General features: G+C 42.9%; 2 protein-coding genes across 5 annotated transcripts in view; one reads left to right on the top strand and one right to left on the bottom strand.

Annotated features, from left to right (window-relative positions):
- The window catches only part of BICRAL (BICRA like chromatin remodeling complex associated protein), a 55316-nt gene that overhangs the window by 33156 nt on the left and 4455 nt on the right, over window positions 1–17705 (bottom strand). The window contains exon 1 of one of the 4 annotated variants that reach the window (XM_049833369.1): window positions 13538–13589. The exons of 1 other annotated variant lie outside the window; for it this stretch is intronic. The gene's annotated coding sequence lies outside the window, so the exon portion shown is untranslated. 2 more of the 4 variants (XM_049833368.1, XM_049833371.1) reach the window with 2 other exon arrangements.
- On the top strand, window positions 13699–17688 carry TBCC (tubulin folding cofactor C). Its single transcript, XM_049833372.1, has one exon. The coding sequence runs from the start codon at window positions 13745–13747 to the stop codon at window positions 14795–14797; it is 1053 nt and encodes a 350-aa protein (XP_049689329.1). The 5' UTR covers window positions 13699–13744; the 3' UTR covers window positions 14798–17688.

The raw sequence follows: 17705 nt of genomic DNA on the forward strand, positions 1-17705 counted from the left end.
AAAGAAATTTTATTGTATAAAAATACACTACCGCTAAAAAAAAAAAAAAAAAAAATCACTATCTTGATCCCAAGACTACTGTTGACAAAAATAAACAATAATCATTTCAAGAAAGAGTGGATTTCATATAGTAATAAGATCTCTGAAATATGTGAATACTGTACTCCACACTCAACAGATTTTCAAACAGTTTTAGCAGGTGTATTGTTTAAAAAGCTAAAATGTTAACAAGGTTGTCCCCATGAAAGCCTTTAGAAAAGACAGTTTATATTCAGGCAATTTTTTTAGTATATTCCAAGCAATAAAAATGTGTATTTCACAAGAAACGTCATTTAAAAGCCTTCAACACCAACAGGCAAAGAATTTCAACAGTCTTAAAATGAACCCCAAATTTAAAAAAAAATCTCCCAATTCCTTCAGGAACAAGCAAGAGGCATGGGAAGCCCTCCTCTGATCTGTCAAAAAGCGTAAAATGAAGAACTAAACAAGCATTCCACACTTAGTGGGCACAGCATGAGCTGGTCTGGCAGCATACTTGCTGTTCCTGAACACAGATGTTGGCATTAAACTCAACCCTCTCGAAATCAAATTACACAGAAATGTACAAAAAAAAAAAAGTTCTGATCAAAAAATAGGAAACCATTTTCAACACTCTCCCTAAAAAACAGTACCAAAACAAAACTTTAAAAGCATATTAAAGTGGAGCTGCCAAATTTGGAAAAAGCACTGCTTCCCAAGACATAAAGGATAAAAACTTTAAAAGACGTTAGTCCCTCCCTCAAGAAAATTACCAAGAGAGTAACAGCAAGAAAATGAGTTATCTACCCACCCACCAAAAAGTCACTTGCCCTTGTATTTTTTCAAGCACTTTTAAAGGTATTGAAGGCTCTTCAGTGAAGACTACTTTGCCCTATGTGCTACACTAGAGCATTTTTTAAAGGTGGATTTCTTTTTCAATGACATGTATTTTTTGATCATTCAACAGATGATGTTCTTTCAAAACTTTTTTGTCCTACACTCTGAATGCATCTCATGTCAAGAAACACGTAGTTTAGAAACATGAAAAAATGCTCTGATCTGTGAGCACAGGCGCCTCTGAACCAAACCAGCTTAATACCCCACAGGACTGTGACCCAGACTACGCAGATGGGGGAAGCCTGAGAAGGCAGCAATTCAGAGCAACAACTCTGACGGGGCCCTTCCCGAAAAGGCCCATGCCCGAAGCAATCCACCCTTGTTGCTCCCTTTCACACACAGAGCCAGGAATCCTTCACCTCTCTCGCCAAACCACACACAGAAGAAACTCTTTGAAGAAAAAAAGGGGGAGACGGGGGGGAGCAAACAGCTTCTGGGATTTCGGGGAGAGGATCTCAAGGCCCGAGAGAGTAACGTCTTCTGAGACAGAAAGAGAAATGACCCGAGCAGGGCGCGACGGCAACGCCCCACACGGCGCGACGACAGCAGAAAGGACCTTAAAATGGCGCCCGTGGGGGAGGAGAGTCGGAGTGAAACTGCGCAACAAACGCTGGCAGGAAGCCAGGCAGCGCCATCTTCCCCGCGCTCTCCCACTCCCACTCGCACCGAGAGCTGCACCGCAAAGGCTGGTCGCCGAGCCCGGGCACGGCCAGAGCCGCCTCCGGAGGAACTCTCCCTTCTCCCTCAAATCCTGTTTCGTTCCGTACTGCCGAGCCCCGAGGAGGAGGGGAGCGGGGAGCAGAGAATCGAGGAAAAGCAAAGGCCTCCACCTCTCTCTCCTTCCCCCAGTGGTAATTTAGTAACAGTTCTAAGTAAATATAAACGTGCCCTCTATACGTAGTTTGATTTTGGCCGGTTTTTAACAGTACTACATCTGCTTTCTACCATAATCTGTAAGTGAATTTTGCGATTAACAGCAAAACCAAATTATAACAAGTATTGAAGCGCCCCATAAACCAATAAATGTGAACTGTGAAGAGTTCAGAAAATCCCCTCCACAAACAACAACTGTTTTAAGCCACAAGTAAAAACTACTTAGAAAAACATTGTTTCTTTTACGGAAAATAATCCCAGCAGCACAAAGGATCAGATTCACATCCACTCTACAGCAAAGCCAAACGGGTTACTCCAGAAAGAGACGGTTTATTGTTAGGTTTTAAAAAGAGGCGTTACAGTTAAATATTCTCTCCCCAAACGGAAAAAAAAATATTATATATATATATATACACAGCGGAAAACTTGGTCCCGAAAAGGAGAAAAAAGCGCATTAGCCCAAACCTACCGCCTGAGCATTTTGCGCACCCACAAAAAGCAGCACCGTTTCCATTCCTTGGTTAAAAGCAGGAGGCACGGAGCAATTCAGAGGAAATTGCAAATAAAGAACCAAACAAATCAAATCAAATCTAGTGGCGACACCAAAAACGAGGAAACCAGTGAAAAATAAATCCCCAGAAGGCACAAATCTGAGACACAAGCTCAAAGAAATGACAAGATTAGGGTGGTGGCGAATGGACGGGGTAAAGGAAAAAATCAAGCCAGGAGTGAAAATGGAAAAAAGAAAAGAAAAATCCTTCCCAGCTCCACAGCCAGGAGAGAGACGAAGTGTCTCCATTTTCCCAACGAGGAGGAAGAAAGAGTGTTTCACAGACCACAGAGCTTTAGAGAAAAGCAAAGAAACGAGGGGGGAAAAAAAAGAGGGAGGAGATTTGAAAAGATTATTTTTCTTTCTCCCTCACACACTCTCTCTATCCCCCTCTCTCCCTCTCACTCTCTCTCTCACACTCACACATACACACACACACACTCTCTCCCTCCTCTCCTCTTTCCATCCCTCTCTTGATGGCCATCAAGGGGGCGGAAAAAAAAAAAAAAAAAAGACAACAACAACAACTAATTTTAAACCGGCTCAATCAATGAGTCATTAAAAGAGATTTTTCTTCCCTCCTCTCCTGAATTTGCATGGCATCAGCAAGAAAAAAAAAACCCACCCCAAACCTCTCCCCTCTCTGCAGCTATCAGCCTGGACCTGAAACCTTATCTCTCCCTTCTACCCCCCCGCCTTTATTTTAAGAAACAACTTTTTTTTTTAAGTGCCCTCAGCAGCCACCGCCACCAGCCTCGCGGAAAAAAAAAAAAAAAAATATATATATATAGTTCATTTCCATGTGAATCCACATCTGCCCAAACAACAGCCACCCACAAAATATCCCTCTTCTTCCTCCTCGTCTCCCCTCTCGCTCGCTCTCTCTCTAGATATATATTTATATACATAGCCCCAGAGCCAATAGCTCTCTGGGCTGAAACCTAATATCCTGGTTTTGGCAACTCCTGGTTGTTAATTTGCTCCTCTTTCTTTTCTGTCTGTCTGGAGATAGATTTCCCCCCTCTCTTTTCCCTCCCCGAAGGAAGGGAGGAAGGAGGTTGTGTGTTTTTTTTTTCCTTGAAATTTTTATCACAAAATTATAATACACTCAAAGGGAAACTCACCGTCATGAAAAAGCAGTGCCTTGTCAACGGGGTTTCTTCGCCATCACATCAGGGGCTGGCAGTGTAAGAGAGAGAGAGGGAGAGCGAGAGAGCGAGGGAGGGAGGGGGGAGAGAGAGAGCGCGCGAGCGAGGGAGAGAGCGAGAGAGGGGGAAAGAGAAAGCGAGCGAGAGAGGAAAGCACGGCACCGCGCCGCGCTGCACCGTACCGCGCCGTACCGTACCGCACCGCGCCGTACCGCACCGCACCGCGCCGTACCGCACCGCACCGCGCCGGCGGAGCCCGGCCGTGCCGCTCCGCCGGGAGACAATGCCGCAGACCGGCGCCCGGGCACACGCACCGCCGCCCTGACATGATGAGTCCCCAGCTCCAACGCGGTCCTCGCTTCGCGTTTTTTTACAGTCAGTCCCTTTAAAAAGTTTAGCTGCCCCTTTTTTTTTTTTTTTTTTTTTTTTGAGAAAGCCGTAGACCTGGCAATCTAGACGTGCCCCGGTTGTTTACTTTCCGTTAAAAGTTGGGGTGTGCTTGGGGTTACAGAAAAGAAAAAAAAATAAACAGGTTCTTCCCACTAAAAAGAACATCAGTTCTAACAACTCGGTTGCTCTCCCTCGTGTTAAGGTTGAAAGCCACTACGCGCTTGGGGGTGGGCGCAGGGGTCCCCCAGAAAAATAAATGCAAGGTCACCTTGAAACAAATAAGATTTGATCCTCTCACACGTTGCAATATTTTGAATATTTTTAGAAACGTTCTTCTTCTTACCACCACCTTTGGTGGAAACAAATGACATTCATTTCAAGATGCTTAAAAAAAGTTTTGGGTAACCTAAAAATGCTAATTTGGAGTCAAATCTTACAGCTCTGGGAGTGCATTGATACAATTCTACAATTTATTTCAGCTAAAAGCATTAATAATTTTGTTCAAAGCTTGTTGGTTACAAAAACCTAATTCAACTTAAAATAGTTTATTAATCAAAAACATAATTTTAAATCCTTTATTCAGATGATTCAAAGAAGCCTAGTTCATTTAAAACAAAAACATTTTGATTGAAAACTGAGTTAGCGTCTTAGCATGTAGAGATATGTAAGGTAATGCTTTTAAAACAAGAAATCTCTATAAGACCCTTTTTCTGCTCGTAATCGTAATTCCCACGGACTTGCACACAGCAAGCTTTTCTATTTTTTTCCTAACAAAAAGAAACTTTGTTAGGACCCCTTAGAGACAAGAATTTGAAGACTTTATTTAGTAGCGCATTCTTCTTTATTAGCTTTACAGCTCAAAAAACACTTCGAGTTTTTAGTTTTTAGATACAATTACATGAAAGCAGTTATAGGCAGTGTACTAAGTAGACCTTCTCAAAAAATTTGGCCAAATTTTTTTAATGTTGAATAAAAAGTCAGCACCTCAGCATTGTTTTCAATTAGAATCAGGTTATTATTTTTTAAGTAATCAACCAATTCATGTGATAATATGGGAAACAAAGGTTAAACCTGATTCCAAACCTTTGCCAAAGCCAAGACTCACCTGCAATTCTTGTTTATGTGCATGCCCACAGTAGAAAATTTAGGTGAAGTTTCAAATCACTCCCTAAATGGAGAGGTTGGGCCCTAGCAAACAGGCCTTAGCATGAGTCCAACAGATTCTTTATGCAGTCCAGACATAACTGAACGCAAGCATGGCGCTGCCTAGTCCATCAGTCAATATATTAACTTCACTTTTCATAAATTCAGTATGGACCCGAATAGCCAACAATATGGACGTAAACACCACATACCAAAGAGCTCAGCATCCTAACTGCTCTTAAAGCCTATACTCCTGACACCAGCATTAGAAAATCAAAAAGGCCAAGCTTCAAAGTCCCTAACTTCAGCACATGCTTCAAGGGGCTGCCTACTCACCATCACTGGCTTTAGAGAACACTGCTCAAATAAGAACTTAAGAGCTGGAGGGACACCACAAGCGTTTTTCTGATTTGGTTAACAGGAAGGAACATTGCTTCAGAGGTTACAAGGCAGAACATCTGATCAGTATATTATTATTCTCCCAGTCCTACAGAAACCACAAATAGGAAGTAGCCAATACAAAGAAGGAATAGGAGGAAGGAGGACAAATCCTTTTTAATAATTTCCTTATCATAAGAACCATAAGGAAGCCTACCTAAATTGTCCATGATTGTACCATAATTTACACTTGCTCTCCCTGAAGGATGTTTCAAAGCAGCATTGGCAATAACTGTGCTAAGCAGGAAGAGTACAAAAAGGGAAGGAGAATGAACATCTATACAATGAAGCACCCTGTAGCAACTAGATTTCTCCAGATCTAATCTACACAAGTCAGTGAGTTTAAGAATCAAAACCTTTTACATTGCCACTGAGTGGACAAAACCAAACCAGAACACACTGTACCCTCTGCAGAAGTAAATTTCCATATATATCTATATTTGCTTTATCTGTTCAGAATCAAAATTGGCTTAGATAGAAACAGTTATCAAAAAAATCAAGGGTTGGATGTAACTTTATAGGTCAGATTGAAGTACACGCTTAATGTTACCTTCAATACTAAAAAGTTTGAATACAGTCTTCAGCTGTAGTGTTAGCCCTTTCTGGTGTGCTACAGAATTTTCCAGACCCCATTTATAAAGAAATACTGCTTTTTGCTGTGAGGTACTCATGCTTTTTTTAAGAGGATCACAAGGTGTTTCTGAACTGAGTGTCACTGCCCCAGGAGGTTGCCCCTCTTCTCACTGCCTTACTGCATTAACAGAAAAGACCCTACCATGTCAAAGTTCTTCTAACGCAAGGTCACTTGCCCAGGGCTGTAGTCCTCAACCAGAATCCTATTCTCCAACTTACGTACAGTGCACATGCAGTTGCTGTCTCTCCTTAGCCTCCTCAATCATATTAATTCATTTTCTCATTTATTTTCCTGTAGCAGCTTCAGAAGGAGTAAGGGGAAATAAGCATGAGAAGAAAGGCAAGACCAGTGTCATCAGCTGTCAAACTATGACCATGCTATTTTAACAGCTACCATTCTCACAGGTGTGCAAAGACACCAAATGACACTTGGAGTGAACTGATACACATAGCCCTGAAATCAGATTGTGCAGAAGTGAAAACTAGACTTAGATATTGAGAGAGAGAAAATAAGGGGGTACAAAACACCCTTCCTATTCATTCTGTCTCCAGGTTTCTCCTAGATCAAGTCATTTTATTATTCAGCTCATTTTTCCAGGTCTACATCACAAGCATACCAGTTCTTGTGCAAACATAAGTTAGTACCTCAAAAGAAGATCACACAGCAGCAGATTCATAAGAAAGAATGTAAGGACTAAGCTATTTGCATTAAAGGAATGAATTCCACAGTCATCCTCAGATTCCTGCATGAATTGTTGCTTTGTAACCTTAACTCACTGCATCATTTCTCAGGTATATTGGATGTAAAAGAATGCCATTTACTCCACTGCAGCCTTGCCTCCTCAGACTGAGTGCTTCAGCTCTATTGATGGACTTCTACCTCCCATACTTCTTTCTCTCTCCATCCCATAACATGTTTCTTGTGCCAGCTTATCACCAGACACGCCATTTACCCAGCTACATACTGCTTTGTTAATTACTAATTTAGATAAGAATAAACAACTGTAAGCTTGAAGGCACAGAAACATGTAGGTCATCATTAAAAGGTACAAGCAATGCAAAGGTAGAGGTCACAACACTTGAAAAGTAGGGCACTCAAATACAGTGGCAAGAAGGGAGAAAAGGACTTTAACTTGGAATATAAATGCAACATACCACCTGAAAAATTCAGCTCAATATCCGTATCAACTGCCAAATTTTGAATAGTTGCCACAGATATTTTGATGACCCACCAGTAAAAATTTCCTAAACGTGACAAATTTCAGCTTGATACCATCCCTTACTTACACAAAACACTACTTACAAAACCAAGGTCATAATTACATGATGTAACTCATAAAGCTGTATGACTCCAGTATCAATCATCATACCAAACATAGGACTATCTAACCAAGATGTATCTTAAGGGGTGACTGGTTGGGACATAGGCAGTAAGAGGAGGTAACAAAGAGTGAACCTCAGAACAAGAGATTCACACCAGTACCAGAAGACAGACAGGTTTCTATGGCTGGAGATTGTGTGAAGGCCAACAGGGCTGTTCTGTGTTGAATCCAAAGAACAGATTTTGGAGAACTGTGCTGCTCTGAGATGTGGATCTGACATACGGAAGACAATGAAGTAAAACCAGAGAATATGTGGTGACTGGGCCTCCCATTGAAACAAATGACATTGCAAAATTTTTACTGGAACAGATCAAGAATAACTATATCATGCTCCAGGTTATTTAAATAGAGTCTCATATTCTTCAGCTTAAAGTACCTTAAAAAGGAGAATTAACTTTGAAAGATTAATAGCTCTTGCTTCCGATTTACAATAATCTTAAGATATCCAGCCACTGAAATGTTTTGGGAAAAAAAACACCTCTGGAGACAGAACTTTACTACGGTATCTGGAGTACTACAGTATCTCCAAAAACTAACACCACCAAAATTTATAGAAGAAATTTAAGCTAGAAATGATGACAGAAATTGGGAGAAGCTTCTACAATATTCGTAGTTAATTTGGTTAGCATAGATGAATGGGAAAAAAAGTTAGGCAAGTAAGGATGCAGAAAGACATAGGAATATGATAATGAGTAGATGGACACAAGGTTAAAAAAAAAAATTAGTAGTAGTAATTAAAAACAGCAACCAGGCAATAATGCTAACAAAAGGATCATTCCTAATACCAACTGAGGTGCTGTGGATAATTAAAAAAAAAGAAAAAATCAAATAAATATTAATAGAAGGAACCTAAGCAGAAAACAGAAGCCTAAAACATGACAGGAGGCGTTACAGCAGTGACGGAAACACAGTGGAATAGTAAGTTATACCAAAAGCATTCATGTTCAGGAAAGAAACACAAACATGCTAAGCTATACTTGTATAAGGACAAGACAAAATGGAGGAACAGAAGGGACATTATGAATAAAGTACCACCTAAAGTCACAACTTAAAGAATGGCTTTACTTGGGTACTTCTGGGACCCTACTAGAAACCAACTGGATAAGACTTAGATATGAATAAAGATTGCTGTAAGGTAACTCTTAATATTATCACTAGAAAGTGTACCAATATGAATGGAATTTATTGTCTCAGATTTAGACTGAAGAACAAATGCTAATAATAGGAGGCAGTCCTTCAAAATGCTGCAAGTTTAGTTAACTAATGAATATACTAGGAGACAGCTAGAAATTTACTTACAGAAAATAAGTAAATTTGGATACAATGACTTCAAGTTAATTCTATTTAAATTGTTCAGAAAAATAAATGGAATATGTTTGCATTTAAGATTCACAATTCCAGAATGGAAAACTTTGATGTACTATTGAACCTAGGCAGTCCATTGAACTGGCTAGTCCGATAACCAAACATAGTTTTCTGAAATGCCTTAAAATTAAAAAAAAAAGTAAAAGCATCTGAAGTCTAAAGTAAGGCACTGAAAAAAAATTTCTTAGGAACTTCAGAACTAATTGAATAATTGCCTCAAAGGGAGAGTCCATAAGACAGCATCTGTAGCTTACACACTTGGTCTCCAGAATTTAACTAATGTCAATTAGCAAGTTAGGATTCTAAATACCAGTTAGCAGCTAGGCCTGGACCAAACCTAAGTGCTCTTCTGCTCTGAGCTTTTGTGTTTAGCGTATTTGGGCCTTGCTTTGTTAATCTTGAAGTGCCTCTTGTCATAAAATGTTATGCTTTGAAGTCTGTCCCTAGTTTTGGAGGGTAACTCATTTTCATAGAAATGAATTTCTCTACCTTTGGCATTGGGAATACCAGGTTCTCAGAAGGGACCAGCTCAGACTCGTTTCAAAACAAGTGCACCTTGACTGGTTGGAATATAATTAGTATCTTAAGCATTCCCAAGGATTACATTTCAAAGTTTTTGCATTACTCACAGCAATTAAGATGCACCAAGTAAGTTTTATAGTTTTAGCTCTAATTAGTGATTTTAAAACACACATATTTTACATTGTCTTGCCTTTCCATATGGCCAAATGTATAAAGCACAACATTCTAGTCCAAACAAAAGCTTTTTTAAAAACAATCAGTATGCCAAACAATGTTAAAGGAATTTATTTTTTTCCAAGAGAACACAAGAGATACAGTGACTTGACAGTCACTTTTACTGAAGCCTCATTCCACTGTGAAAAGCGTACAGTCTATAGTATCTTAAATGAATCATAATATAGCTTACATCTTTAATGCCTGATCACAGTGCCAGAGGAGTTCAAAGAGCCCTTACTAAAACGAGCAGTAGAATACTATGGTTGTGCAAGCCACTGAATTACCTACTTTGTAGCCAAAAGTAATTATGTTCATCTGCTCATCTCTTCTGGAGAAACTCGATCTAACAGGCAGAGATCACATGTATCAGATAAGAGCTCCATGCAAGATGCAGGGGCTGATGCTTTTCTTGAAAACACAGCTAAAAGAAAAAATAGCATTTTGTGTGTGTGACGGTGCAATGTATGTGCATTACACCCTTTGGAATAAAAAAATGTCAGTGCTGGGAATACATACCCGTGATAAGGAATAACTGTTTTTACTTCCTTCCTTTGCTTCAGAGTGCAAATCTACATCTTGAGATCACACCACAACTATGAGGTTCTTGACTTTCACAAACTCAGGGACATCAGGTTTAAAATTCCATGATTATGAGGCCAGACACCCAGTTGCCTCTGTGGATCTTGCTTCTACTCCCCACTCTTCTTAAAATAATGATGGAATGAGACAGGATCTTGAACCTTCACCTGAACTATGCAATACATCTCACTTCAAAAGGCTATGAGTTAATGCTGTTGAGCTAGTTTAAATCAGTACAAAATATTTCAGGTAGATAGCATCTAAGAGTGATAACCATGGGATACAGATTTAAACGTGGAAGCATGCGTAATGGAGCTTATGTTTTGGAGTTTCACAGCGCTAGATCTAAGTGAGCAAGTGCAACCTGCAACTTCAGATAAAACAAATTACAATGTACAGTCCAAGGAACAGCAAAAGGTGTTACTGAAATGATTACCATCTACTTTCAAACCAGAGAGGAACTAAAGCACATCTGGGGGGGAAAGGGTGGGGAGAAGTAGGAAAAAAACTATAACACATACAGAACTATGTACCTTACTTTTATCTAGCATCCTCAAACAGCTAAACTGCTGTTGCACCTTACCAAAATGAGTCTAAGCCTGAGGTAGAAGGCTTTCATTTTATTCAGGTGGTTACCATTTAGGAAATTGTAAATCTTCTGTTCTCTATGGCTTACAATGGAACACACTAAGCAGCCTTAAAACATAAAAGTTGCTGCCAGCCAAGTCAGGAAGAAAATTGTCAGTCTTTGTATTACCACAAGAAAATAGATATATACCAATATCATATATACCAAAACCTCAAATTGGAAGTGTGGAAAGTAATTTTGGAACATCAGGTTGAGATAGTTGGAAGAATTTTACTGCTCCCTTTTTAATTTTTTCATTATGGTTGTACACTTCACCTTCTTGTATCTGCGGTTATTTTGCTTCTAAGGCCACAAATCATTTGTGTGCATTAGCACGGTGAAAAGATTCCAGTCTCTCCCAGAAGCTCCTATTCACAAGTGTATTTGGTCCTCATTAATTTAAACCTCCAGTCACCTCTAGAAAAAACAATTCAGAATACCTAGCTTTCTAAGTGCTCAAATGGAATAAAAAGTAATCATTATACTGCAGCATGAAATATTTAACATTTATTTTGAGCTGTGTACACTAGTGTTTTCTTGTAATGTTTTCATATATAAAGTTGTTTTACCCACTGCAGTTCATCCTACTGGGTCACATCTGTGTAACAATACCAAGGCCATACTCCAACATACTGAAAAATAGCAAAAGCCTTTTTCTGTCCATATTCTCATGTATGGGATAACTACTTCCAGCACTTACCAAGTGTACTACCTACACTCATGGGAGCATAAGGCAGAAAAGCCTGCTATGTAAAATGAAACTTACACCTCTTTCTTATGAAACAAGATAGAAATAAGGCTGGGGTTTTTTTTTCTTACAGTGAATTAATTGCACCATATTCCTGCCTAATATAACATTACTGCAATTACTGCAGGAGTGGATTTGACTATTTATTAGCAAAAATGCCTAAGATTTACTAAATGCATCACTTAAACACATTAATAGGAAAAAAAAAAAAGTGACAATATTTCAAGACATCCTTCCTTCTTCATGATTGAACATTCTCCCTTTCTACAAGGTTAAGTGGTTTTAATTTAAGACTCAAAATCAATTTTTTTCAAAAACAAAATTCCGGACACATTAACATTGCAGTGTTGTGACAGTTAAGACCTGTAATGCATTAACCATGATATTACTCATCCTGCTGTCCCCCATCCAACCTGCTCCAAGGTACTACTGTTATACAACAATCCCTTGAAATCCCCTGGTTTTATATTGTAACAACGATGAGGAAAGAATATTCTCTATTTTAGTGCAAGTCCTTTATGCATTACAAGAATTAAAGGCATTTCACTGCCTTTCTTCTGTCATCCCAACTAGGCCTCCACTATTACCTTCAAGTTTCAGGTACTCCCTGCCCTCTAACTATGTTGTATCACATCTAACACGGAAGTTAAGCCATATTTCTCAGAAAACAGGAGACAATGGCTACTTTCAAGCTAAAGCTACTTTTGAATGCTAACCTTAGGTAGCATAACAATCTATACTTCCAAACAGGAACACGAGACAAAAAAACTCACGCTGTCGCCAGAGGACAGTGAATTCAGAGTATCTACTTTGGGTTTACCACCTCTTTGTTTCAATGGATTGTTTTAGGTCTTATGTTAACTTATAAGTAACTTTGAAATGCTAAGGGAAGGGAAGTGATATTTGTGGAACTGGACAGGAGTTAAATTTATTTTCATATGTTTCTAAGAGTGCTTTGTGTTAACTTTCTTTGCAAAAATTAACTTTCCATTGAACACAAGAGCAGTTCTCAAAAGAACACATCAGGAGGATGATCACTTTTCTACTTTGTAGCCAGGTGTACTTAATTTCTGGTTCCTGCTGCAGATGTACTGAAAGCACATCTCCTAAAAAAACACATAAAGAAAGTCTGCCTTGCCATGTTTCCACATGGGAATCCTCTGTGGATTCCTCATACAGACCTCCCTCCGGGGCACAGTAACCCACAGGCACGGCACTGCTCTCACGTTTTCCCTCTGGAACTGAACCCTCTTCCCCAACAAAACACTCGAGAAATCAAATAAGCCGCTAAGCAGAAAAACAATCCATTTGGCAGCACCTTTGCAGCTACCTGCAAGTAGTAACAGCCTTTTTCATAACTACTTCACTGCAGAAGAGGAAACGGCAGGCGAGGTTAATTAAACCGCTCCATTCACAGAGCCTCCTGAAGACATCGGCCCTCTGAAGCAGCCACCCACCCCGGCGCGCAGCTCCGCGCCCACCCGGGCACGGGCAAGGCCACCGCCAGCCACCCCGCTCGGCCGTGGGGTAGCCTGACGCCTACCAGAAACACACCACCGGCTCAGGCAGGACCCGAGCAGCCAGCGCGGCCTGACTCCATTTTTAACGGCGGGCGGAGGCAGCCCGGCTGAGGCGGCCGCGGCCCTCAGCCGCCCTCGCCGGGCCCCGCCACGGAGCCGCCCTCCCTCGAGCCCCGCGGCGGGAGGGGGAAGAGGCCCCCGGCCCCGCTCGGGCGCCGTCGCCCGCAGGAAGGGCCGCGGGCGGGTGGGGGGGGGCGGTGTGCCGGCAGCCGGGGCCGCCCCCGCGCCGAGGGCCGCCGGCCCAACGGCCGCCGCGCTCCCCGTCGCAGGCGCGGCCTAGGAGGGGGAAGGGCGGGAAGAAGCGGGCACTTGCGCGCGCGCAGGGGGGAGGGCGGGGGAGGGCAGGGGGTTATTTATAGCCCGGCTGCTAATTTGGGAAGCGGGATAACGCGCCCCGCGGAGCGCGGCACCTGCCGCCAGGACTCACCCCATCCCGCAGAGAGGCGCCGGCCCCTTTAAAACCGCAGGAGACCCCTCCCTCCGGCCCTCCTCCCCTCCCCCTCCCCGCCCGCCGGGAGCCCCCCCCTCCTCCCCCCCCCCCCCAGCCCGCCAATCGGCGGCGGCGACGCAGCCGGGGCTGCCGGCAGCCAATCGACGGGCCGCTTAGTGACCGGAGGGGAGGCGAGGAGGCAAGATGGATGCGGCCGGCGAGGCGGCGGCCGCCGCCGAGGAGCTGCGGGCGCCCGCCGCCTTCGTGGCTCCCCTGCAGCCTGGGACGGCCGCCGCCGCCGTGGTGCTGCCGGAGCGGCTGCAGCGGCGGGAAGCGGAGCGGCAGCAGGGCGTGCAGCGGCAGCGGCAGAAGAAGGAGGCGCAGGCGGTGAAGGAGGAGCGGAGCGAGTTCTTCGTCGCCGCCTTCGCCCGGGAGCGAGAGGCCGTGGAGGCGCTCCTGGCGGCGGGGCCGCTGGAGGAGGCGGCCGCCCGCCTGCAGGGGCTGCAGAAGCTGCTGACCGAGAGCGTGCGGTTCCTGGCGCCCTACGAGGTGCGGCAGGGGCAGGAGGCCGTGGCGCGGCTGCAGGGGGACCTGGCGGCCCGGCGCCAGCAGCTGCAGCCCAAGAAGAAGTTCGCCTTCCGGGCCCTCAAGCGAGAAGCGGCTGCGGGCAGCGAGCCGCGCCCCGCCGAGCCCGCCCGGCCCGCGACCACCGCGCCGGCCCCCGGCCACGGCCCCGCCGAGGGGCAGCCGGGCGGGCCGCCGCTCTGCGGGTTCAGCGGCGCCGAGGGCGAGGACCTGGAGCTCGGCCCCGCCGAGCTGCTGCAGCGCGACGTGGTGCTCGCCGGGCTGCGCGGCTGCCGGGTGCGGCTCCGCGGCAACGCCAACACGCTGCGGGTGCGGGACTGCCGGGGCTGCACCGTGCTCTGCGGGCCCGTTTCCACCTCCGTGCTGGTGGACGGCTGCGGCGATTGTCTCCTGGTGGTGGCCTGCCAGCAGCTCCGCACCCATCGGACCCGCGACAGCCGCTTCTACGTGCAGGTGACCAGCCGAGCCGTGATCGAGGACTGCGCTACGGTCTCCTTCGCCCCCTACACCTGGAGCTACCCTGGCATCGAGAGAGATTTCGAGTCTTCTGGGCTGGACAGAAACACGAACAACTGGAACCTGGTGGACGACTTTGACTGGCTGGCGACTGACAAGCCTTCGCCCAACTGGAGCCTGATCCCCGAGCAGGAAAGAATCAGCTGCTGGGACTGACTGCAGAGGCAGCTCGGCGCCGAGCGAGAAATCCCGCTGGAAATGCGTTGATTCATAGGCTCTGGGACTTCGCCCCCAATGTGCCATTACATGATTCCATTCGGTATTTAAATTGTGATTGGCAGTGTATGACTGGATTTCTTAAATGGGAGAATACCGGTCAAGTACAGTTTACTGTTCTTACACAAGTTGCTGCTATAATCTTTATGCATCACTGTGGAATTTGCCAGCTGCTGCAGTACCTCATTGCTGAGTTTTTCTAATTAAGGTGGGGCAAGGGGCAACAATACACAAGCAACAGTGAGCCTCTTAAGAGCTGTTGTGCTGCTTTCACTCACCCAGGCAGAATCTGAATTAGCTGCAAGTGGTACAAGCTGTACTGGAATGCAAAGATCAAATACCAAACTTTTCATGTTTTTGTGGTTCTCAAGTTGCAGACAACAGTACACTGTATCTTAGGGGGAGTACAGGAGAGGACTTCTGTGAGGTAATGAGAACAAAAGGTTAATTTAAAGAAGGAGTTTGTAATTGAAGAGTGTAACAGACTGCAATGAATTGTAGGCTACGATATAATTACGAGCCAGGTTCTGTTGATGTGGGTGAAATCTGTAAGTTGTCCTTATTCAGGCTTTTAGGTGAGAAGTCTAAAGGAAAAAAGTCACCTAATGAACATCTAATGCTCTTCTAATATATTAATGATTGTTTGGAATTTACAAACCTATAGAGGCTATATAAATACTAAACCTTCACAATTTGAAAATATTATGCGAGAGGATGCTCCTGTAAACAGTTTTAATTTGATATGGTTAAAATGAATGCGTTGAGTGTGCTTTTGGGGGCATACAGTAAGTGCTGGTTAACATTACATAAGCAAGGTAAACTGCTCTGCTGCAGTCTGAAACATCAGGGGAGAGATGTTCAGCTATGTCCTACTGGTTGTTTCATCTCTCTACTGGACAGTAGGCTCTGTGGTGCTGTGATCTTAATTTATAGCACCCTGCTACTGTGTAAGTGCTGTGTTGACAGAGGGAGTCAGTAAAATTGGAAGATAAAGTGCTATATTCCAGTTCCAAAATTGCATGTTATCTTGCATAAAGTGCACAGTAACTTGAGTCCCATTTCTTCACGCCTGCTAAATTAAAAAAAAAAAAGTCGCAGCATTATGGAATGCAGTGTTTTTACAATTGCCTGTTAGTGGTGAAGTGACCACTATCCGTACATAAAATATACATAGTAGATCTAGGTTTCTAAACCCACTCCTTAACTTGTGACATTTTGCAAGAAAACATTGTTTATCTTGCCTAAGAATCAGCTTAGGGTTTTATTTTAAAACTAAAATATTTATGCTGCCCTAGCATCATAATATGTGCCTCTAACAGAAAATGGATACTAGCCAAACCATCAAAAACTTCATCATTGCTATGAGAAGTACTTGCAACTCCACTTGAGTACTTGACTGGTTTTGAGCAGAGAAACTTTTTATCTAAGTTGTTTTCAACATATTTAATTTAAAAAGGGAGGGGGGGGAAAAGGGAATTTTTATATATTCTTCACAACTTTCAGTTTTGTTTACTTTTGTTAATATATACTTTTTGACTGAATTGGATTTTGCATTTCAAATATTTGGCTTGAATTGTTTCAGTTGTCCCTATGCTAATGATTCTTTGCATTGACAGCATCATAAAATGATTTAAAGAAAACACCCTTGGTCTGGCTTTGAAGTAGATAATTTATAATATCTGTTGTTAAAGGTGTGTGATCAGATGAGGCTCTGGAGTATCCGAAGATATCCATCTTGGGCCAGAACCTGATTTTGTTGTTAATTTTTCTTCCCCACATATACTGGTAGTGACAAATCAATCCCCTTAGCATTCTCTAGTCCTGGGACTGCAATTTGTTCAGCCTGTAAGAACTACAGAAATGCCTTTGTTCTGCTAGCCAAAGGCTATAAACATCTATGTTTACTTACTATGTTGCTGGACACTGGCAAATCTAGAAATGGAGAGACTACCACTAGGCCGTAGCAGGTATCAGAGACGTGCGCTTCTCCATACACTTCAAACTGGCACATAAGTGCATTCCTGTATTAGCTGTCAGTCTGTTGTGTGCAGTATAGCCTGAACAAACAGAGCACAAGTCAAAACAAGGAAAGTTAGACTTCCATTTCAGCCTGAATATGCTTCCTTAGTGACATTTTTCAGAGGTCAGTTGCTGACATCCCCATTGTAATGTTTTCTTTAAATACTTTTGTCAAACCAAAATTACTAGGTAATACTCTTCAAGAACATGACTTCCGAGGAGGCTGCTGAAGATGTTCCAGATGACTACTTTCCCTTAAAGATTTACCATTACCTTAGTAATACAAAACAGGTAACTGAATCTTGGTCTCAAGCATGACATGAAACAAGAAAATTCAATTTGAGAACAGCAAGTCTGAAAAAGTTTGGTCAGCTGAATACTTAGATGTAATTTATAGTTCTAAATGCATAGCTTCATATATATATATATACACACACAGTTGCACGTGTTTCCATGCACTTTTTTAAAATGTTAGTTTTCTAATGTAGAATCATACTAGAAGAAATTCAAAGCTATTTTGAAACAGAAGTATGTTATGTTAATAATAATGTAGTATGTGAACACAAGTTAGGCACTAGAAAAGGTTTGCTAGCATATTCATAGGCTCTATCAGTATAGAAATTGTAGCTTTTTTCAGGTCTGGAAAAAAGGGAAACACCTAAGCATTTCTATCATCTAATTAGTTATTTTAACAATGGTATTTATTTTTTTTTTTAATTAAAAATACATATGGAAAAGGAAGTCGCAGTATAAGCGCTAGCAGGCTGTCATCTGTGTCCCAGAACACTTCCTCCTGACAACACCAGAACAGACAGGTTTTGTGTTACTC

The sequence above is a fragment of the Accipiter gentilis genome, chromosome 30 (genome assembly GCF_929443795.1).
Source record: "Accipiter gentilis chromosome 30, bAccGen1.1, whole genome shotgun sequence".
Taxonomy (NCBI): Eukaryota; Metazoa; Chordata; class Aves; order Accipitriformes; family Accipitridae; genus Astur; species Astur gentilis.